General features: G+C 42.2%; 1 protein-coding gene across 1 annotated transcript in view; it reads left to right on the plus strand.

Moving 5' to 3' along the window:
- The window catches only part of LOC124253534 (ubiquitin carboxyl-terminal hydrolase 32-like), a 91,498-nt gene that overhangs the window by 43,925 nt on the left and 23,693 nt on the right, over positions 1-23,880 (plus strand). The window contains 17 exon segments of the mRNA XM_046687337.1: positions 5,863-5,946; positions 6,559-6,620; positions 7,102-7,207; positions 8,368-8,742; positions 9,073-9,213; positions 10,430-10,471; positions 10,473-10,575; positions 11,018-11,031; positions 11,034-11,177; positions 11,738-11,819; positions 12,543-12,617; positions 13,521-13,659; positions 15,331-15,436; positions 17,213-17,316; positions 17,717-17,786; positions 18,290-18,464; positions 18,798-18,949. Coding sequence (XP_046543293.1) covers positions 5,863-5,946; positions 6,559-6,620; positions 7,102-7,207; positions 8,368-8,742; positions 9,073-9,213; positions 10,430-10,471; positions 10,473-10,575; positions 11,018-11,031; positions 11,034-11,177; positions 11,738-11,819; positions 12,543-12,617; positions 13,521-13,659; positions 15,331-15,436; positions 17,213-17,316; positions 17,717-17,786; positions 18,290-18,464; positions 18,798-18,949 — 1,974 coding nt within the window.

Raw genomic sequence — 23,880 nt, forward strand, 5'->3', positions numbered from 1 at the left:
CCGCCTGGTGTTCTGCTTGAGACCCCATCGGAAGAGGGACGGGATGCAGTCCGTCACCTCTAAGAAGCGAATCGCCTCTCCAGACATCCAGTCATCGCAGACAAAGTCCAAGAGGGCCTCAACGTCTTCTCAACGCAGACTTCGTGACTCCCCAGGGCAGCGCTCTTCCTCCAAAGGGAAATTCCACGAAGTCATCGAGAACTTTCAGCCGAGATCGCTCCAGCAGCAGAATTGGGCCTCTACGATGACCAGCCTATCATCATACCCGACATACGCCACAAGAAGTTTACCAGTGACAGCGACAGTGACGCCAGCAGAGATCAACAAGCAGCCTGATGCCTCTACACTGATGTCAGACGAGATCGCTGAGGGCCCCACCGCTAACACAGCAGAAAGGGCACCATCTACTACGCCGCAGATCATCCCAAACGATCTTATGAAACAGATCATGATTATGATGGAAGGCCACTATAGACTGGAGAAGCAGCCATCCCAGGGTCCGAAGCCGCCGAAGGCTCCAACGTAGACAGCACCCCAGGGGCACCATCTGTCAACGTAGCAGCCACGACAATGCAGCCTTCGCGAAGGAAGTCACAGACCACCTCGACGAAGGACCCAGATGTACAGCCTTCGCGAAGGCCTTCGCGATGGCGGGAAGAATCATCACCTTCTTCAAGGCCATACTCAGATATGGAATCTGATCACCAGACCACACGCAAGCCTTCGCGAAGGTCATATCATCGCTCCCCAGGACCGGACGATATGAAGCTTCGCAGGCATGCTCGCGAAGGACACCTGAACCCAGATCGTCTTCATCTAAAAGATCAGCAAGGGACTACACAAGAGCTTCGCGAAGCTATCAGTCCCCTCATAGGTCGCCAAGAAGGTCAACCTATCGATATAGATCACCAAGACGATCACCTCGCCGATCACCACGTCGATCACCTCACAGGTCTGCACATAAGCCTACAACTAGATCTCCACAAGCCGCCAAACGATATAGAGATAGAGCCACACAGCCCTACATCAGAAGAGCAACAACCTCTTATCTATGATGATGGAATGGAAGATGATGGAGGGATTATTTTCTCAGATGCAGAGATAAGATATTGGATGGTCAATAATCTAGATCTCTCATCACCTTCCAAGAGTGGCAATAAGGCGCAGACTTATCTGATGAAAGAAGATGACGCAGATGCTATTACACTACCCCCAATCGACCCGATTGGCGGCGGTACCTCAGAACCTAGATACAGCATTTAACAAAGCCACAAAGGTTCAGACGCCACATCTGCCAAATTTCAGCCAAGAAGTTCTCCACGCATAATATGGAACCCTTCTTCAAAGCGCAAGACATCGATGAGAACTATAAGCTGATCTCCGATGCCAAGAACAAGTACTACAAGATTGATGATCGGAAATTGGTTCAGATAGAAACCATGACGAGGCGTATGTTCTTTGGTCTAAATAGATCTAGAACAATAAATGAGACACTTATCTCCAGATTTCGGAACACGACCTCTGAAGATGACAGAATGATTTACTCGGCCCTACTGATGCAAAAGAAGGACCAGCAGTTTTTAACAGATCATCTGACGTCTGTCTCAGCAGCACTGACCTTAGCTCGTCAGTCAAGGCCTCCTAGCTTCCTGCAACTGGGGTGAGAACTTTACAGCTCCACTATATACAGCCCCGTGGTCTTCCCCATCCATATTTGACGGAGGAATAGACACAGTCTCCAAAGAAGTCACCAAGGATTCTAGAGAAGTCCTGATGATTAAATCGATGGACACGCTTAGCCAGTGTCATTCGACAGACTTCACAAAGATACTCAGGAGATCTAAATTCACGGGCCTACAAAGAGCTAGAGACAGGAAGATTGCCAGTTCCAGGGAAGAGATTCTTTTCACGCCCATATGGCAACTATAGAGGAGGGTCAGGACGCAGGCAGGACACCCAGAGGTTCCCGCGAACTATAAACGCTGAAAGACAGGTTCGAACGACTGGAGTCTTCCACCCCCAGCCGCTCCAGTACAACCGCCACAAGTGGGTGGACGTCTTCAACTACACTGGGAAAACTGGGGAATACTTCAAGACACCTATGTCTCCAACATTCTTCAACGCTGGATTTCAGTATCCCACTACAGGCCAAGCCTCCACTAACAGTCAACCCTCACAAGTTCGAGGTAGAGGCACAACAACTACTAAAGTTAAGAGAGGCGGTTACATTACTCCTAACCAAGCAGGCCATAGAAGTAATAGAGCAAGGAAACATCGAACCAGGTTTCTACTCCCCAGTTTTCCTAGTACCCAAGAAGAACTCCAAGGAGAAATACAGACTCATTTACAACATGAGCTTCTTCAACAAGACTTACTTAAACAGACCACCCAGGTTCACTATGATACATCTACCGCAGCTACGGCAGATGATTCGCCCCATGGACTACATGGGCAGTATAGATCTACAAGATGCTTATCTGCACATCCCAATACATCCCGAATCCAGGAAATACCTTCGGGTTTACGCTTAGACGGGTTACATTACCAGTGGAAAGTACTCCCATTCGAATAGCATCAGCCCCATGGTTATTCACGAGGATAACGAAACCGATTGTTACCTATCTACATCGTCCAAGGGCTACGAGTAGCGCTCTTCCTTCCTCGACGACGGGATACAAGTAGATCAAGATCCACAGCATCTCAAACTACAGTTAAACTACATCATAAAGCTACTAACACAGCTGGGATGGTTAGTAAACTTACACAAGTCGGACCTAGTACCATCGCAAGATCTGCAATTCCTAGGAACCGATTTATCACCAATCTCAACCGTATAGTCGTACCAGAAGACCGTTGGCTCAAGATCCAACAGATCATTCCACCAGCTCTACTGTCACCGCTACCACTTCGACAATGGCAGAGCTTACTAGGGTCTTCTAACATCAGCCCAAGACTTGACAGTCATAGGCAGATTACAGTTACGCCCGTTACAGGTCTTCGATCAATACACATCTCGACGACCTACAACCATTCAGTCTACCGATACATCTCAGACCTCATCTATTATGGTGGACAAAGAAATCGAATGTCTGCGAAGGATTTGTTTAGCAGAGCAGGAATTCAAGACCCATCTATATGTAGACGCCGCTCCAAGGTTGGGGAGCTCATCTCTCCAACCGGACGGCATCAGGGTTATGGACTCAGCTAGAAAGCAAACTCCACATAAACGCATTAGAGATGAAAGCTGTAATCAACGCCATAAGACATTGGAGCAACATTCTACAGAATGCGCACCTGATGATACATACCGACAACCTCGACAGTGGCGCTTTTATGTGAACAGACAAGGCTCAACGAGATCGCGAACCTTTTGAATTTAACCTTTCAACTGTTGAATTAATCCAAGATCTAAATCTACATGTCAAAGCATGCCACATTCCCGAGCCAGGAATATACTAGCAGACGCACTCTCTCGGCCACATCTACCGTCGCCGACAGAATGGATGCTCAATACAGAGATATTTGCACAGATAATCAAGCAAATAGGAGCCGCTAGTAGATCTATTAGCCACAAGGTTCAACAATCAACTACCGACATTCGTGTCACCAGTGCCAGACCCACAAGCATGGGCAACAGACGCTCTAAGCATTTCATGGAAGGCCTCAATGCGTCGCGCCGTTTCGCCCCAGCAATAATACCTCTAGTATTACAGAAAATCAATCAAACGCCAGAGCCTACAACTCACTTTGGTCGCTCTATTGGTCGGCCAGAACGTGGTTTCCGCCTTAATACAAGATATCGGTCAACCGGCACTAGAACTACCCAAGCTGGCGCAAACCTGTTAATACATCCTCACACCAAACAGGTGCACAGAAACCCAGAAGTATTCAAACTTCATTATGGACTGTATTAAAATGTGTTTAAACAAGAGAGGATATTCTACCAGGGCGGCAAAAGCGGTCACGCTTTGCCTTTACGATACTCAACGCGTAACTTGTACGATGACAAGTGGCAAAGTTTCAAAATTATGCAACAAACAAGGGTTTTACAGCGAGAGAGATGCCACGCATCCTCAAGTGGCAGACTATTTGTGTTACTTACGGCAAAACAAACATTTAAAAGGCTCGACATTGTCAACATATCTTGCGCTTAGTTCTGTGATTTCTATGAGAACGGGTGTTAAATTAACAAGAACACCAGAGTTACTGGCCTTACTACGTGCTTTCGATTGGAGGACCAAAAGCGGAAATTCCACGCCCCAGCTTGGGATCTGAATGTAGTTTTACGACACCTCACAAGTGAGGATTATGAACCATTGGAATCGACAACGTTTGAATTTCTCTCACAGAAAACAGTCTTCCTGTTATCGCTAGCCACGGCAGCCAGAATATCTGAAATTCATGCTCTAGATTATGAGAGGATACAGTTTGATGAAAATCAAAAGACAGCGCACCTGGGATTAAGATGGGATTTCATCGCCAAAAATCAACTACCAGGTCAACCAGACAGGTTATTTCACATCCCTGCGCTATCCTCAATTCTTGGATCTCAAGATACATTGGACTTATCTCTATGCCCAGTACGAGCTCTCATAATCTATTTGGCGTCGTTTCCAAAACAAGGCTAAGATCGCTCAGAAGATTGTTCATCCGTTATCGCCACAAATCAGACAGAAGTCTCGTACTCACCATATCAATATGGATAAGAACTGTCATTTTATCGCCTATAAGGCAGCAGGACTGGACCCTCCAACAGCATCAAATCCCCATGAAATCAGGGCATTGGCATCCACCCTCGCCCTTCATGGTAACTGTTCATTGAATACAATTATGGAAGGATGCTTTTGGAAATCTAACATGGTGTTTGCTAATCACTATCTCAGAGATATCACCACCGAGGACGCCTCTGGCATTCATCATTCGGTCCTTTGGTCCTCGCCAGCAATTGACAGTCCCTCGTGAGGCGTTAATATTCACCCCACGAGATTATTAGATATATGATACATATATTCACTAGCTTATAACTCCATGGAGTTCTAGGGCTATGTACATATTTAGCTTAGGTTATTCAACCTTAAGCTCATACTGAGTTATATTCAGTGTACAGCCTGCGTTAGAGTAGCAGTTTATATATATATATTGATATATCAGTATATTAGTAAGGTAATACCCCACTTATAGTGTATATATCTATGGCTTATTATAAGGAAATATCCTAAGTCTCAATGCCTTATGAAGTTCCCAAGAGGGGTTATTACAATATCACTTACTTAAATCACTAATTAATCCAAAGTATTCTGTTTACCCACCACCTCTCCCGTGGATTCTACAAAAGAGCATGAGTCAGGATAAGGAAAAATATGTAATTTTTGAGTAAAATTGATATTTTATACTTATCCTGACTCATGAGGTTAGCCCTCCCATCCTCCCACATAACACTTTGGATTTCCCTGTAAATTCAAGTGTTGGGCTCGCAAAATCAGGAGAGAGTGAAGCATGAGGCCAGAGGGTGGCGACACCTGTTCCCGCGCTTACGGCAGGGGAGGTAACTCGTGGGTGAGTACCAATTAGTGATTTTACATTGAAGGGAGCTTCAATTAAGGAGATACAAGTGTTCCACTATGTTCGCAAGAGGAAGGGGACAAGCAAAAGAGCATGAGTCAGGATAAGTATAAAATATCAATTTTACTCAAAAAATTACATTTTTATAAATTGTGTAGGTCATTTTAACCATACTGTATATTTAACAGAAATCATTAAAATAATGCCAAAGATATATATGTGTAGCTAACAGGCCAACCATATGAGCTGATCCTTGAACATGTGTTGGGTGTGGCAGCTGATTTTCTTGTTGTGTCATAGGATGGCTTTATCACAATGGAGGAGTACCTGGTGTGGACAGTCAACAATACACTTACAGACGACTTCCTGGATCTGCTCAGTCAGGTAGGCTGTCAATACTCACAGATGTAATGCTGGTACATGTCACATGGTCTCCAGTATTCAGATACACATGTGATGTGGAAATAAGACTGGTGATTTGAAAGTGGATGATGATGATGATGATGATGATGATGACTTCTTGGATGATGGTGGTGGTGGTCGTGATGATGACATTGGTGACAGTTTAGATGATGGTGATGATGTTTTTTTGGATGATGGTGGTGATGATGTCTTTTTGGATGATGGTGGTGATGATGATGATGATGGTGGTGATGATGTCTATTTGGATGATGGTGGTGATGATGATGGTGGTGGTGGTGGTGATGATGTTTTTTTGGATGATGGTGGTGATGATGATGGTGATAGTTTGGATGATAATGATGACTTCAAGGACGATGGTGGTGATGATGATGATGATGATGATGATGATGACGACTTTTTTGGATGATGATGGTGGTGGTGATGATGATATTGATTTCCTGGATGATGATGTGGATGATTTCGTGGATGATAATGATTGTTATTATACACAAGACCAGTGACCTACATTACTATTCTATACTATCTATGATGATGATGGCTTTAAGCTAACATTGCCTATACTCCTGTGTGCAGATATGCCATGTGGTGCTTGGCCTTAAGCCACAAAGGCGAGATGAAGAAGGCAAAATAATTCAGTGAGTATCCTCTTTGTAGATCATGTCATGTGTTTTTACATTCAGATTGTTTCTTTCATCAACAGAGGTAATCCTCAGGTGTGTTAAAAAAAGTGGTTTTTGACTCGAAAGTGGGTTTAAAGGCTTTGGTGGTTGAAGTTTTATATGAACTATTATGTGGGGTATCATGTCTTCAAACAGTTAATCAGTTTGTAGCGGCCTTTCCAAAGCAGCCATCTTATCAAGGCTGGCAATCACCACTAAGTTAATAAATATAGGCTGCTATTGAATCATTAACACACAAAAATGAAAACAATCTGAAATCAGTGACACCATAATATATATCCAAATCTGTGTTCGGACAATCAGGAATGGCCTTATTATTTTTTGGTTTTAACGAAGAAAATACTTGGTTTACCAGTCACACGTCCTGAAGTCTCTTGCTGTTTATTCGTTAGACCATATGCCTTGAAACAGTTAATTCTATAATGGTTTTCTCTAGGTCGTGGTTAGAGCGAGAGAGTCGTAAGCCGTTACAGGTGGGCCAGGTTTGTTACCTCATCAGTATGCAGTGGTGGAACACCTGGCTGGAGTATGTCAATGGAGATGTGAGTACACAACGTGTTCTTTAATCAGAGGGACGGTGGGGTAGCCTAGTGGTTAAAGTGTTGGCTCGTCACGCCGAAGACCCCGGGTTCGATTCCCCACATGGGCACAATGTGTGAAGCCCATTTCTGGTGTCCCCCGCCGTGATATTGCTGGAATATTGCTAAAAGCGGCGTAAAACTAAAACTCAGTCAGTCTTTAATCAGAGCTCTAGATAAATAGTAAATCTGCATGACATATGGAAATTTGTTCACTATTACCCATATATGGTTGAACTGTTTACAAAAGCACAATAGTCATGATTATGAAAGTATTGCAACACTCTGCATTTTACCGTATTGGCCCTTCCAAATTTCATCAATCAAATCGTCACACTGAAAGCATTAAACTTCATTTTAAACTTCCCATCACGAAGATATGGGTCAGAATTGGTCTTTGGCAGCCTTTGCTTGTCACAAGAGATGTCTAACAGGATTGGATTGTCTGGCTCACTGATATGATTGATGCTTGTCATTTTATTCAGGTAGTTTTGTAGAACAATGCTAATGATGTCAATCACCAGATTGTCTGATCCAGGCTCAATTATTTACAGCTGTATGATGCTGAGCACAGTATAAAAAAATCTGAAAAAACATTTGAAACTTCTCACTGTTAGATTCTATATCTAATGCATCACATCTCAGGTAACATATTATGGGGTAGCGGGGTAGCCCAGTGGTTAACGTGTGCGCTTGCCTTGCCGAAGACCCGGGTTCGACTGCCCTCATGGGTACAATTTATGAAGCCCATTTTGGGTGCCTCTGTCATGATGTTGCTGTAATATTGCTACTCACATCTACTTACTTGACCCGTGAAGATCTGAGTTAGATTTGGTCTTCAGTAGCCCATGTTTGTCATTAGAGGCAACTAAGGGGATTGGGTGGTCAAGCTCGCTGACATAGTTCACACATGTCATCGTATTCCAGTTGCGTAGATCAGTGCTCATGCTGTTGATCTCTGGATTGTCTGGTCCAGACTTGACTATTTACAGACCGCTGCCATATTGAAATATTGCTGAGTGCAGCATAAAACTAAACTCACTCACTCTTACTCACTCAAGTAACATAGCTTTATACTCAATAAAGAAAAGTAAGTTTATTTCATTGCCTGCCTCTGTTTCCAGCTGAATGAAAACCACAGTGCGACAGGCACACCTGTATCCAAGCATAAATTTGCTAAAGGGAAGGGAGGTGTCAACAGCACCCTTGCCTGGGAAGATGAGAACGTCATAATGGTTAACTGTAAGACAAGCAGCGCAGAACCGGCCACCTTGAACAGCCATGCTGCCCACCCCACATACAACAGCCTACCCAGATCAAACCACGGCTCTCGTAGTCCCAGGAAGAATAGTCTCAACCCCGTCGACAACGCCGCGGCCATGAACCGTAGTCCCAGTCCATCACCCAAGATGAAGCGGAAACATGCGGTGGCAGCAGGTCCCCCACAGAGGCCGGTCGCCATTGATAACAACCCTCTAATTGTCACCAACTCACATAAGGTAGGGTCGCCATTGATAACAAATCTTACATTGTCTTGAACTCGATAATCGATAATCTTTCGTTGTCACCAGTTCACATAGGGTACTGTCGCCATTGATAACAACCCTCTCATTGTCACCAACTCACATACGGTAGGGTCGTCATTGATAACAAATCTTACATTGTCGTGAACTCGATAATCGATAATCCTTTCGTTGTCACCAACTCAGCATTGATGACAACTGTCCTACGTCACCAACTCACATTAAGTAGTACAACCATTTATCATCTACAAGTTAATCAAGCTGTCTCATCTTCAGCTGTGGTATATATTTGCTTGTCTTTCCTAGGCGTCAACTCTCACAAACGAGGGTGGTCGGTTAAAGCGGGACACAGTGCTGGTGAGGGGGAAGGACTTCGAGCTGGTGCCGGAGCCCATCTGGAGAGCCCTGTCCAGCTGGTACGGAGGGGCACCTGCTCTGCCTAGAACTGTAAGTACACTGTTTCTCCTAAATCTAGTATTTGATTGGTTTGTTTGTTTGTTGTTTAACGCCACAGTCAGCAATATTCTAGCTATATGGCATTGGTCTGTAAATAATCGAGTATGGACCAGACAATCCAGTGATCAACAGCATGAACATCAATTGGGATGCAATGACATGTGTCAATCAAATCAGCTAGCCTGACCTCCTGATCCCGTTTGTCGCCTCTTACGTCAAGCATGGGTTACTGAAGGCCGGATCTTTACGGGTCCTAGGATTAGAACATGTGCTTGTAGTCTGAAGTTACCTGCTGATTTGATGAGTTACATGTCTTAATCTCCCGACATCATATGACTTTGCAACTAATATCAACAGTAGTTTGATTATTGACATGTCTACTTCATGACAGGGATAGACAAATATCAAAGGTAAAGCTCTCTTTAGGCACATCTGATAATTGACAGAAAAATAGGTCTATAGTCATGTTAAGACACTTTCAGCTGTTCTGAAAAGCAATTACAGAGAAAGGCTTTAAATGGCAATTCACCTGTGACTTTGCCTCAGTCAATCATGATTCTGAATAAGTGTTTTCTTGTTTAACACTGCACTCAGAAATATTCCAGCTATATGACAGTCTTTAAAGTTTGTAAGCTTAACAGCATATCAAAGACCAGGTTCATCATCATTTGTTCCCAAAAAGTGGTCGTTTTCATTTCCTTGGCTTCTCTTTTAAAATCATCCCCATTTTACAAAGTGACCCACGTTTGAAAGTCACAAGTTGACCTTCACGGTCCAGACCATTATGGCGGAAACTAGATTTCATAATGCTCCCCTGACTACAGGGAATTACATCTGGATGTACAGCTTTGTTGATACAGAGATGCAACATCGTATTTCACTTGCTCATTGTGACATAAGGCGGTAGGGTAGCCTAGTGGTTAAAGCGTTTGTTTGTCACACCAAAGACAGGTTGCAGTGTTTGCGGTAGGAAAAAGGCTTTGCGTTCATAAAACTCTTAGCCCTTGGAATGTGTTGGGGCGGTGGGGTAGCCTAGTGGTTAAAGCGTTCGCTCATCACGCTGAAGACCCGGGTTCGATTCCCCACATGGGTACAATGTGTGAAGCCCATTTCTAGTGTCCCCTGACGTGATATTGCTGGAATATTGCTGAAAGCACCGTAAAACCATACTCACTCACTGACTCATTATGACATCCGTGTGTTTCAGGTGATAACAACGGCATCCAATGACCCTGAGCTGGAGCTGTACCCCCGTGACTGTCCGACTCCAGCGACACCAGGTGCCCAGCCAGAGGCCGCCCCCTCCCACCACCTTCACAGGCATGATGGCTGGCTTTGGTGGCATGGCATGGAGTAAGTCAGCCATTTTGTTTTCTTGTTGGGCCAGGGATTATACACAAGTCTGTTTTGATGTGTACACAAATTTGGGTCATTTTTTGTGTTGATCAATATTCTAAATATGCACACACATACCAACGTGTGTGCATGCACACACATACACGTATGCTCACACATATGCACAGAAAGAAACATGTCTGAGGACACAGACACATTTACACACACACAGAGGCATATACAAAGCTGCACACACACATTCTGACTCACATTCACCCACACTCACCTACACTTACTCTTCACCTTGCTCTCTCTCTAACTCACATTTACACTTCTATGTCACACATACACACTCACATGTTTACAGACACACTCATTCACTGACACATTTACACACACACACACACAGTTTTTCATACAGATTGGACAGCAGTGTTACACATATTTGCTTGTGGTTCAGGTTTTGCAGCCAACCCCCAGACCCCCCCCGTCGCTACCTGGCGTACACAGCAGCCTTCAGCAGGAAACACACCATGCAGCAAATATATGAGTTCTTATGCAACAAACTCCGCTTCTGTCGAGAAGACATCCGACTCTGGAAAGTCAGTCCCAAAGATGATGTGAGTTACCATGTTAAGCATCTATATAATGCACTTGTCAAAGTACCAGTACCGGCTCAAATGTAAGTGGGGTAGTTGAGTGGTTAAAACTTTCGCTCGTCACACCAAAGACCTGGGTTCGATTCCCACATGGATACAATGTGTGGAACCCATTTCTAGTATCCCCCACCATAATATTGCTAAAAGCACTGTAAAACTAAACTCACTCACTCACTCACTCAAATGAATGATTATTCTCAACACCCTGGGGAGTATACAACCCAAGTTGCCAACAGATTCTGTATGCCCAGCTTATGTGTTGTCAACAAGATACCCATGCTAAAACTTTCATCCCTGTCAGAAACATCTGGGATAACTTTAGATTGTCCTCGAACATCAAGCTGATGTAGTATGATGTAATTCTGATTAGGGGTTACTATTGAGGGGGAAACTCTCATCCCTGTCAGAAACATGAAGGACCTGCATTACTTTGGATTGTCCTCGAACATCAAGCTGATACACTATGATGTAATTCTGATATTGTTCAAAGTAGTGTTAAACCCAACTCACTGTATTTTCAGCAAAACATCACGTTGCTAGATGATGAGAATATGACTGTGGAGGATGCAAGCATAGAAGAGAACCAGCAGATGCTTATTGAAGGTGAGCACACAAGAAGCCATCGGGATCATCAGTTCACATTCCTTTTCAACCTTTTTGAATTCAGGAGCCTGATCGTTGATTTCTTTTAAAGGGAAGGTCACTTTTGGAATCTGTGATTAGAGGGTAGTTTATGGTTCACATTTTGAATTGTGTGTTTGTTTTGTAAGAAATGGTTTGTTTGAGGAATTTGTATGAATTACATCTAAAAGGGCATTGAAGTACAGGGCAATACAAAAAATTTTAATGTCAAACAAACATGAGGGCACTCTCCTACCCAGAGTTCCGTGCGGCAAGCCAGCATAGTACCTCTGCCACAGGCCACAGAAATGTGACGATTCGTCACATCTTGCACCGTCCATTCAATATAATGTACATATTTCTTAACTCTTTTATTTTTGACGAGTCTACACATCTAACTAATCATCTTTAATAGAATGGTTTAGTTTCACTGAGAAAATATCCAAAATCATGTAACACTATTTCGATTTGCGTAGCGATCCTTTGTTTACATAGGTTGTACGGCTCCACGTGCTGTCGTCCGAAGCTGATGGAGAGCAAACGATGCAGCCAGTTTGATATCTATATATGTACTGTCATAAACCTAACTGTCGCAGTTGTGGAAGAATATATATGTGTTATTTTAGCTCAAACCAAAAGACCAGAATTATGATACATTATTTGCCTAATCAGTTTTTCTGTAATTGTCATTGGATTTATTTTCAGTGAGAAACAAGGACTTGACATGGCCAGAGGAGATGTCTCAACTTGCCAAAAACAAAACACTAAAGAAAGAAGATGGTGAGATCTTATAGAGAGCAGTTTTATATTTTAAAACTTGGCGTCAAAATGTGTACTGTTGCATTATGGTTACTTCCTGAAATACATTTTGAACTAACTTTCTGATGATAACTTTAATGATTTCTAATATTTGATGAATGTTGGATTAACAGCATGTAAATAAGAGTGTAAATTACGGTAAAATTCAGGGTTAGATTTAGATAGTCCTTCTCACCAAATTCTGTGTCAAGTGTTGTAATGTTTACACAAGATGATTTAGAAACTATGTGAGATGAGGCTTTTGTTCTTGGTAGTCCTATAATATAATCTTATAATTGTCTAAAACAGGCAAAGGTCTGTTCAACCAGTAACTGCAGCCATGGTGAATACACAGTTCATTTATTTTCAAAGGATCACATCCCTGACAATGCTTAGAACCTGTGCAATCTACAGCTGTGATCAGTTGAAAGTGTGTTGTTTAGAAAGGCCTGCTTTTGATTTGGTAGAAGTTAAATCAGATGTCGCGCAGCTAAAATTAAGGTTATGAAGATAGCTCATTCAGCATACAACTTTCTGGATAATAATAATAACAGTTTCTTGTTTCTTGCATAGAGTGACATTATCCATAAAGTTGTATGCTTCATTATTGACTCACCAACTTCTAGAATGTTGATCAAATAACTGACAATAAGATAGCTACTGGCAATACACAGTTAAACTGCTACCACCCTATTCTGTATCTCAGCGTGTTATCGAAGATTAGGTTTTACAGATCAGAGGCAAGATGGCTCTCAATATTTTCATGACATCTTTTAGGCCAGTGGTTAATTTTCACTTTTTTTGCATTAATTTGGCGATTCTCATTTTCACGAATTATTGTCTTTGTTTATGTTTCTTACATTGTCTATATTGTCTTGTTTCCAGTGCCAACAGAGCGAGGTGCTACGGGTCTGAATAATCTCGGCAACACGTGCTTCATGAACGCTGCTGTGCAGTGTGTGTCCAATACTTACACTCTCACACAGTACTTCAATGGAGGGCTGCATCTGTTTGAACTTAATAGGTGAGGGAGTGACAGGTTTCATAAGCTTCCTAGCCCGTCAGTTCTAGTGGGAGTCTTGGTTAGAATTGGTCCTCGACTTCCTATACTGGTTTTAAGAGACAACGTTACAGAGAATCCATGAGTCGCTTGAGAGCAGAAGCAAATATGTTTTTCATTGTATGAATCAGTGGTTGTCTGGTTCTGTTTTGATCATGTACAGACTGCTTTCATATAAGGTTGTGACTGCCTCCGTGGTTTAGTGGTTAGAGCGTCCGCCCGGGAGCGGAAGGTCGCGGGTTCGATCCCCGACCGCGTCATACCAAAAGACGTTAGAATATAGTACTTGTTGGTCCCTGCCTGGTGCTCGGCATTAATGGGTACAACAGGGACTGGTCGACTCGGAGTGAGTATAATGTGTCTGAGTGCAGTATTCATGCTTCACTGTGGCATGGTATCTCAGTGGGCTAGCACTATAAAACCAGCTTAAGTCTGGGCTAGTACAAGCAGCCGCACATACACATACACACGCATGCACGTCGTCATATGAGCGAAATATTCTCAAGCACGACGTTAAACCCAATTTCACCTCACCTAGCATGTAAGGTTGTGTCTCTGAGATGCTTCCTATGAATTATTTTGATTTTGACTTTATGCTGCACAGAACTATGAGCTGTGAAAAAGGAAAATGAGCAATTGTAAGTCAGGGCTCGATTTAAGCCAAGTTAACCCACTTGCACCAGGTGCAACCTACGATAAAAACCTAGTTACACCAGTCAAATTCCAGTTGCACTGTTTTTATTGCAATATGTAATATCAGAAATATGCCATTGAATTATTTAGGTGTTTTATTCAGAAGTTTACCCACTCAAACATTGACTTGTGCCTCGTGCACGGTAGACTAATAACTAGGTTGCACTTTGTAATATTGGGTTGCACAGTACCTGACAATCAAGAACTTGGTTTGTAAACTTTATTTGAATCAAGTCAATATAATAAATGTGTGTATATATTTACCTCATAGTGACCTGGGAAGGTCCAGGTTACCGTTGGTCTTCTGCAACCCATGCTTGTCGTAAGAGGCGACTAACCGGATCAGGTGGTCAGGCTCGCTGACTTGGTTGACACATGTCATGGGCTCCCAATTGCGTAGATAGATTCTCATGGTGTTGATCACTGGATTGTCTGGTCGAGACACGATTATTTACAGACCGCCGCCATATAGCTGGAATATTGCTGAGTGCAGCGTAAAACTGAACTCACTCACTCACTCACTTACCTCATAGTAATTGAGTGGACAGTCTCTCTGACTTGTGCCCCAAATCCATAGATCAGTGCTTATAATGTTGATCACTGGATTGTCTGGTGCAGACTTGATTATTTACAGATCACCACCATATAGCTGGAATATTGCTGAGTGCGGCGTAAAACTAAACTCACTCACTCACTCACTTACCTCATAGTAATTGAGTGGACAGTCTCTCTGACTTGTGCCCCAAATGCATAGATCAGTGCTCATAATGTTGATCACTGGATTGTCTGGTGCAGACTTGATTATTTACAGATCACCACCATATAGCTGGAATATTGCTGAGTGTGGTGTTAAACAACAAACACACATATATACTTGCCTCATGATAATTCATTTCAGTTTTGATTTGTGGTATACAATACATATTCTATTGTTAACCACAGAAAAAATCCGCTAGGAATGAAAGGCCACATAGCCCAGCGGTATGGAGATCTTGTGAAGGAGCTGTGGAGCGGGACAACGCGAACTATTGCCCCCCTCAAACTAAGGGTAAGTGCTTCTGTTTATCTGTCATATGTTGGTATTCATTTGTTCAGAGTTACCTCCCTTCCTTGGTCTGACTTCAACCTTCAGGTTACCAAATGTTTTTCCCATAGACTTCTATAGTAACGTTATATTTTTTTTTAAATCATCCAGGCTGTCAACAGCCATTCCATGTACACATGGGTACAGTCTGGCCTTTAAACTACAATAAAAACACAAATTCCTACTAACCTATCCTGCCAATTTTCCAATCACAGGAAGCTGAACACATCAACCCTAGTTCCGCACCAAATGTCACCTACTGGAAAATATCTGTACATACATTAAGCATAAGTCATGGTGATAAAAATGACAGCACTAAATACATGGTCAGTTTTAATTGCTGAATGGATAAAAATAAAAATATTACACTATTTCATCCAATCACAGCTGTCACATGTCTCTATCTCTTCAAATGATTACATACGCTACTCGCTCAGGGAGCATGTGATTCTGATTTAGTGTAGTGGAACCTTCACTCCTGTGTGTGACAACTTCATTATGTATGTGACGGACATACTGCATTTACCTCATTATCTAATTCATGTCACAGTATTTTAGTCGCAGTTGATACAATTTTTATTTATTACTGCATTTAGATCTCCAGACCCACAAGAAAGACTGTACATCAGCCAGTTTGTGCTAAACTCATATGTTTGGCTAATTTTGAAATAGCTTTTATTCAATATTTTTAAATAAGTTTCAGGAAATGCATCAAGGTAATGCCAAACCATATCTTTAATATACTACTCCATTGCTAAAGATCACAAAAATTCGCAACTTTACTGAAACGTAGATTTATAATTTGAAATTGTATCCATTTAAAACCTGGATAAATAATGATATGGTAACACATCTTTAGGAAAACAGACACTTTAAGCTAACCGTATGCACTTGATACATGAGTAACCGTAAAAATGGTTTCCATGGCACCAACCACCCATTTTGCAAATCATGGCATGGATCATTGACAAGTACACAAAACCTGTCAATAGCAGGTAGGGGATCCACAAGATGCAATGACATACTGAAAACTTGGATCAGGCTTAGATATTTAATCCAAATTTGACCCCACATCATAGTTTTCTGTTGAATCAATGATTCGATCCACAAGATGCAATGACATACTGAAAACTTGGATCAGGCTAAGATATTTAATCCAAATTTGACCCCACATCATAGTTTTCTGTTGAATCAATGATTCGATCCACAAGATGCAATGACATACTGTAAACTTGGATCAGGCTTAGATATTTAGTCCAAATTTGACCCCACAACATAGGTTTCTGTTGAATCAATGATTTGATCCTTAGCAAAGTGTGAATAGTATACATTGTATGGGGTTGTCTGTCAGGTGTCATTATAGTAACCTGGTAACAGGTTTAGGACTCGCATACTATTCCCAGATGAATTTGCATTTGTTTGTTTATTGGTTTGAGGATGCAGATTTGCAGAAAGGCGCCAAATACTTCCTGCTTGCATTTTACCATGCAGACGTGGGTAATGGTTAAAGTGAAATGGAAATTGAAATTGTCAAACAACAGAACAGCTTAGCTGGAGAAAAGTGTTTGGCATTACAATGGCCTTAACTTAGCTGCAAGTCCAATTCCATGCAGGTCAGAAGGCTGCCAAGCAAAGTGGTGAGCGGTGTTTAGGTGTGATAGGACTAATGTTCTTTCTAAAAGGGTACAAATAAACTACACTTGATAAAGGATGGTGAGTATGTGTTGATGTCTGTTTCAGTGGACAATCGGGAAGTATGCACCAAGGTTTAACGGGTTTCAGCAGCACGATTCACAGGAACTCCTTAGCTTCCTGTTGGATGGACTGCACGAAGATCTCAACAGGTTGGTTTGTTTCTATAATGTCACTCTCTGCAGTATTCCAGCTATGTAACCACCTGTGAAGATCGGGGTTAGAATTGATCTTCAGTAACCCATGCTTGTCGTAAGAGGCAACTACTGACCCATGTCATCGTATCCCAATTGCGTAGATTGATGCTCATGATGTTGATCACTGGATTGTCTGGTCCAGACTCAATTATTTACAGACCGCCCCTGCATAGCTGTAATATTGCAGAGTGGGGCGTTAAACTAACCTCAATCAATCAATCAATCAATCATGTATCCCTTTTATCTGTATATAGTCGGAGCAGTTGATGTAATCATCCTAATGACATCATGAATGAAGTGTAAATTTGAAGTCACAGTGATGTTTCAATTACTTTATTTGCTGTGTTGATTCCAGAGTCCATGACAAGCCATATGTTGAGTTGAAGGACAGCGATGGGAGGCCAGATGAAGAAGTGGCGCTAGAGGTGAGGAGATACTCTGTACAGCTTCAGGCTGACACTGTGTAGTTACATCCTCAAAGTGTTAGTGCGTACTTGTAGGACTGACTGACTGACTGAGTTTGGTTTTACGCTGCTTTTAGCAATATTCCAGCAACATCACGGCTGGGGACACCAGAAATGGACTTCACACATTGTGCCCATGTGGGGATTCGAACCCGGGTCTTCGGCGTGACGCTTTAACCATTAGGCTACCCCACCGCCCTCGTACCTGTTGGAGAAAGCAGGGATGTTTGTTAGGTGTGGGTATGCAGGTACGGGATATCTACTTTTGTAGAATGCTAGGTATGGGAAACTATGTATGTATAATGGCAGAGATGGGATATGTACCAATGTAAAATGGCAAGGGTGGGATAACTACTTTCATATGTTTACAGAGATGGGATAACCAATTGTGTATATTTGCAGGCATAGGATAACTACTTGTGTATAATTGCAGGCATAGGATAACTACTTGTGTATAATTGCAGGCATGGGATAACCACTTATTACGGAACCAGTCTATCATCGTGGACCTGTTTCATGGCCAGCTGCGTTCCCAGGTGCGATGTCAGGAATGTGGTCATGTCAGCGTCCGCTTTGATCCCTTCACCTACCTCTCTCTACCTCTACCCATGGACAGCTGTATACACCTGGAAATCATTGGTCAGTACTGCAGTAGAGATTTACAGTTATTGGAGTACAACCTTGAGATATTCAAGGAGTGGAGTACAACGTTACATGTGAAAATGTAGAGAACAATATTAGAGATATTCTTTAGTAGATATGTACAATTATTGGAGCATGTCATTATAGATGTACAAAGACTGGAATACAACGTTAGAGATGTGCAGATCGTAGCGCACAACATTAGAGGTGTACAATAAGTGTTGTCCTTCATATGTGTACATTTAACGGATTGCAAGATAAGTCTCTTATTAGGGTCGTGTTTCCTAAACAGAGGTCCTTTAATTTTCATGGACATGATCTTTCCTTCAGTGAATCGATTGGATGGGTCAGTACCAGTCAAGTATGGCCTGCGGCTAAACATGGATGAGAAATACAAAACCTTGAAGAAGGAGCTGAGTTCCCTGGCAACCATTCCTCCAGAGCAGATCCTTTTTGTGGAGGTCTTAGGCCCCATTGTCAAGGTATGTCCCCTGTCTGTACATGTCCTAGGCTCTATTGTCATGGTATCTCCCTGTTGTCAAGGTATGTCCCCTGTCTGTAGAGGTCCTAGGCACTATTGTCAATGTATGTAAACTGTCAGGAGGTCCTAGGCCCCATTGTCAAGGTATGTCCACTGTCTGTAGAGGTCCTAGGCACTATTGTCAAGGTATGTCCCCTGTCTGTAGAGGTCCTAGGCACTATTGTCAATGTATGTCAACTGTCAGGAGGTCCTAGGCCCCATTGTCAAGGTATGTCCCCTGTCTGTAGAGGTCCTAGGCACTATTGTCAATGTATGTCAACTGTCAGGAGGTCCTAGGCCCTTTTGTCAAGGTATGTCCCTTTTCTGTGGAGGCCCTAGACCTTTTTGTTAAGATACATCCCCTGTCTGTGTAGTTCTAGGCCCTGTTGTGAATGTATATCCCATGATCATGTATTATTTCATATGAAATTTGGTTACATTGATAAACATGTTACATGTACATATCAACACATTTAGCTTTGACATTAACGCACAGATTCTCACCAAGTATGGTGATTAAACATACATATAATTTCGAACGTGTTTGGTTGGGAGGCTTGAATATAACAACAAAACTCAATGCATGAATGCATTACCATTAACTTATAATGAAGATCGACACATAAAACACAATCCATAATGGTTATTACTTTGACATACAGTTGAACACTGTTGTTTCGAACTCTGATAAGTCGATATCTTGGTCCCAGCAAAATCCTTCATAATTTATCATTATTCAAGCTCTTTTAACTCGACACGGATATTTCAATATAATTTCATGGTCCCAACAAGCAAAATTACCTTTTTAACTCGATATTTGCAAAGAAACTCGATATTCACCTACCTTTCATGGGCAATGATCCCTCTGAACTGAGGTTGTTTCCACACGTTTACACACGTTGCGGTGTAGTGTAAACTAATTAGGACTAATTGAGTTGAAGGTGTCACTTGTTTGTTATTTTATTAGGATTAATTAAGAAGGAATTAATTATGAAGTACTCACTGTTACGACTAAACACTTCTGATAACGGATTATTGTTTCGAAAGAAAACATACTGAGAAGCGTTTTGTTTTCTTTCATAGTGACATGTGATTATATGCCCTGGTCGGATGTCTCGAAGTTTGGATACCTCGATATTTTTCTTGGTCCCATGAATATCGAGACAATGGTGCTCAACTGTATATATCTGAGATCATTGTTCCTTTTCATGCCTCCCCACTGCCATGTTGCCCTGACCATTCCACTGTGTACACAATCACACCAGCTCCTCACAAACACTTCAACACACTCATTGACGTCACACTTCAAAAAGGTGGCCAGATGGGCGGAAATTGACAATTTCCTGTCCTGACTCCGAATGATGAGTGGCTATTAGGCTAATCTGTCAATCATATCTCCTTCATCTGATAATGAAACAAAGCTTTTCAGGTTTTGAAAAGTACTTGGAATTCTATAGCAATTAAATGCAGTGTTTTTAAGGTTGCCATGGGTTACCAGACAGACGATTCAGGTGTGCCTTTGTAGAAATAAGTGTGCCCATACCTTTGATGATTCATTTAAACTGAAAACATTGCAACAATTATGTCATCATAATTTAATTGTTCAATAATCAGTAAACATCACGTAAACCTGTACACATGAGAGCTGGATTACCTAAACTTTATCAAGACTGCAAGTTTCATTTGTCGTCAACCTATAAACTAACCCACTAGCTACGTTATCATCCAGAATGTGATTTCCTGTTACGTGCAATGGCATTCAATGCCACTGCTAAACAGTTTGATAGGATGCAAAACTACATTTTGAATCACATTTGTGTTGGTAAAATTTATCTCATTTTCTTTCAAATAATCTTAGCATTAGTTTTATAAATTTAGTTTTGCCACCAGGGTACATTGAAAATATTTCATTTGAGCGGAAGGTCGTGGGTTCATTCCCCGGCCATATCATACCAAAAGACGTTAAAATATGGTACTTGTTGGTCCGTGCCTGGCGCTCGGCATTAATGGGTACAACAAGGACTGGTCGGCTCGGAGTCAGTATAATGTGTCTGAGTGGGGTATTCATGCTTCACTGCGGCATGGTATCTCAATGGGCTAGCACTATAAAACCAGCTTCAGTCTGGGCTAGTACAAGCAGCTGTACATACACATACACACGCATGCACATCGTCATATGAGCGAAATATTCTCAAGTACGACGTTAAACCCAATTTCACCTTACCTCACCTCATTTGAGCACTATTTGATCCCTGTAGTAGGTTCTACTCATCATGTCCATACTCAAATTACTAGAGGAAAGTACCCTTGAAGATCCCTGTTAGAATTTGTCTACAGCAGACCATGCTTGTCATAAGAGGCGACTAACAGAATTGGGAGGTCAGGCTTGCTGACTTGGTTGGCACATGTCATTGTACCCCAATTGCGTAGATCGATGCTCATGTTGTTGATCATTGGACTGTCTGGTTTAGACTCAGTTTACAGACCACTGCCATATAGCTGGAATATTGCTGAGTGCAGCGTAAACAACAGCCAAACCAAAACTTGTAGTGGGTTCTCAAACAAAATTTATTCATCATGTCCATGGTCAAATTACTAGAGGAAGGTATGGCAATTATTTGTTGAAAGAGACATGTGTTTGAAGCATCAATGTTGGTGTTTCCAAATGTATGCTGTTATTGCCTCTGATGGCAGCTTCACTTTCAGTATTGGAAGGTGTTCAGATGAAACATTATTCAGAGTAGAGGTTTTAAGCAAGATGTTCTAATTGTGAATGTGTGTCGTTCATGACTATAACAGTTGAGAAAGCATCGCTGTTTTCTTCTGTATAAATATGAACAGAAGTAAGTGCAGGAATTACTTTCAAACATGTTTGTCATACTCTCGTCTTCCACCTTGACCTCTCATTCTTGTGAGTGCAGTGTAAAACTGAACTCACTCACTCATTCTTATTCTTGACTCTGGCCCTGATCTCTGACCCCACACCTGATCTTCTAAACCTCACCCTTCTACCAAAACCACTAATACCTGCCCTCATTCTTATCTCTCACCCCACCCTTCAGCCCAAACCACCTAACCCGCACCCTTCTACCAAAACCACCTAACCCTTCTACCAAAACCACCTGACCCTCACCCTTCTATCAAAACCACCTCACCCTTCTACCAAAACCACCTAACCCTCACCCTTCTACCAAACCACCTAACCCTCACCCTTCTACCAAAACCACCTGACCCTCACCCTTCTACTGAAACCACCTAACCCTCACCCTTCTACCAAAACCACCTAACCCTCACCCTTCTACCAAAACCACCTAACCCTCACCCTTCTACCAAAATCACCTGATCCTCACCCTTCTACCAAAACCACTTGGCCCTCACCCTTCTACTAAAATCACCTAACCCTCACCCTTCTACCAAACCACCTAACCCTGATACCAAAACCACCTGACCCTCACCCTTCTACCAAAACCACATAACCCTCACCCTTCTACCAAAACCACCTAACCCTCACCCTTCTATCAAAACCACCTCACCCTTCTACCAAAACCACCTCACCCTCACCCTTCTACCAAAACCACATAACCCTCACCCTTCTACCAAAGCCACCTGACCCTCACCCTTCTACTAAAACCACCTGACCCTCACCCTTCTACTAAAACCACCTAACCCTCACCCTTCTACCAAAACCACATAACCCTCACCCTTCTACCAAAACCACCTAACCCTCACACTTCTACCTAAACCAATAATCCCTGCCCTAACCCTTATCTCTGACTCCACCCCTCATCTCCAGACCTCACCCTTATTTTTGACCTCTCATTCATTGGCCTCAAATTAATCTAACCCTCTTCCTCTCTCTCTCTCTCCTCTCTCTCTCTCTCTCTCTCTCTCTCTCTCTCTCTCTCTCTCTCTCTCTCTCTCTCTCTCTCTCTCTCTCTCTCTCTCTCTCTCTCTCTCTCTCTCTCACACACACACACACACACACACACACACACACACACACACACACACACACACACACACTTTATTCCTCATCCACTACCACCATCCCTCATAAAACATGATCATAATAAAGTGATCTTGTACACAGCACACATACATTTCAACATGTGTTTGTGTCAGAGTCTGCACCTTACTTAAAGCTGAAAATGAATCCCACTGATAAGGTTGATGAAAGCTCCAGACATCAACAGGCATACTCAACAGCAACACAGAGATTGTAAAGACCGTTACCATTTCATGAATAACTGGAGGAGTGTGTGTTCCGTACACAAGAATTACGATGTGGTTGTCAACACTCATTAGAGGTTGGCTTGGTACTCGTCTTTGGTTTGACTCTGATTTATGGTTAGCAGTCAAGTGTCGCCATCATCAATCTGCTCCACATCCGACATCTTGGAAAGGTTTTCCATATTTAGTCGGAGTGATAATGGTAACTATAAACTGTTCGCCACTGTTTGACAAGTCTGATTATTAGATTGATTTGAATTTCCATCTCACAATATGGTGTATATTGATCTGAAAAAAGAAAAAAAACTTTTAAAGGAAATCTGTTCCATGATATAATTTAGGATATGTTTAGGTAGCCATCTTTTAAGATGTAATAGCTTGTATGTGAAATGTAATAAAAGAAAATCATGGGGTGATGAAGTAGCCAAGTGGTTAAAGCGTTCACTTATCATGCGAAAAATAAGTGTTCAGATCTGTTAAATGTTTACAACTAAAATTTGGTGTTCTTTTTAATATTGCTAGTAATTGCCCAGAGTGGTGTAAAACCTTGCTCTCTCACACGTCATCATTAATGTCTGGCACTAGTACTTTTGACATTGATTTCCCTGACACATTGCCAGGCTTAGCAATCTCAGCAAGCTATGGTGGTGGCAAGAGGCAACC

Source organism: Haliotis rubra, unplaced genomic scaffold (assembly GCF_003918875.1).
Source record: "Haliotis rubra isolate DU_JTF1 unplaced genomic scaffold, ASM391887v1 Scf543, whole genome shotgun sequence".
Lineage (NCBI taxonomy): Eukaryota > Metazoa > Mollusca > Gastropoda > Lepetellida > Haliotidae > Haliotis > Haliotis rubra.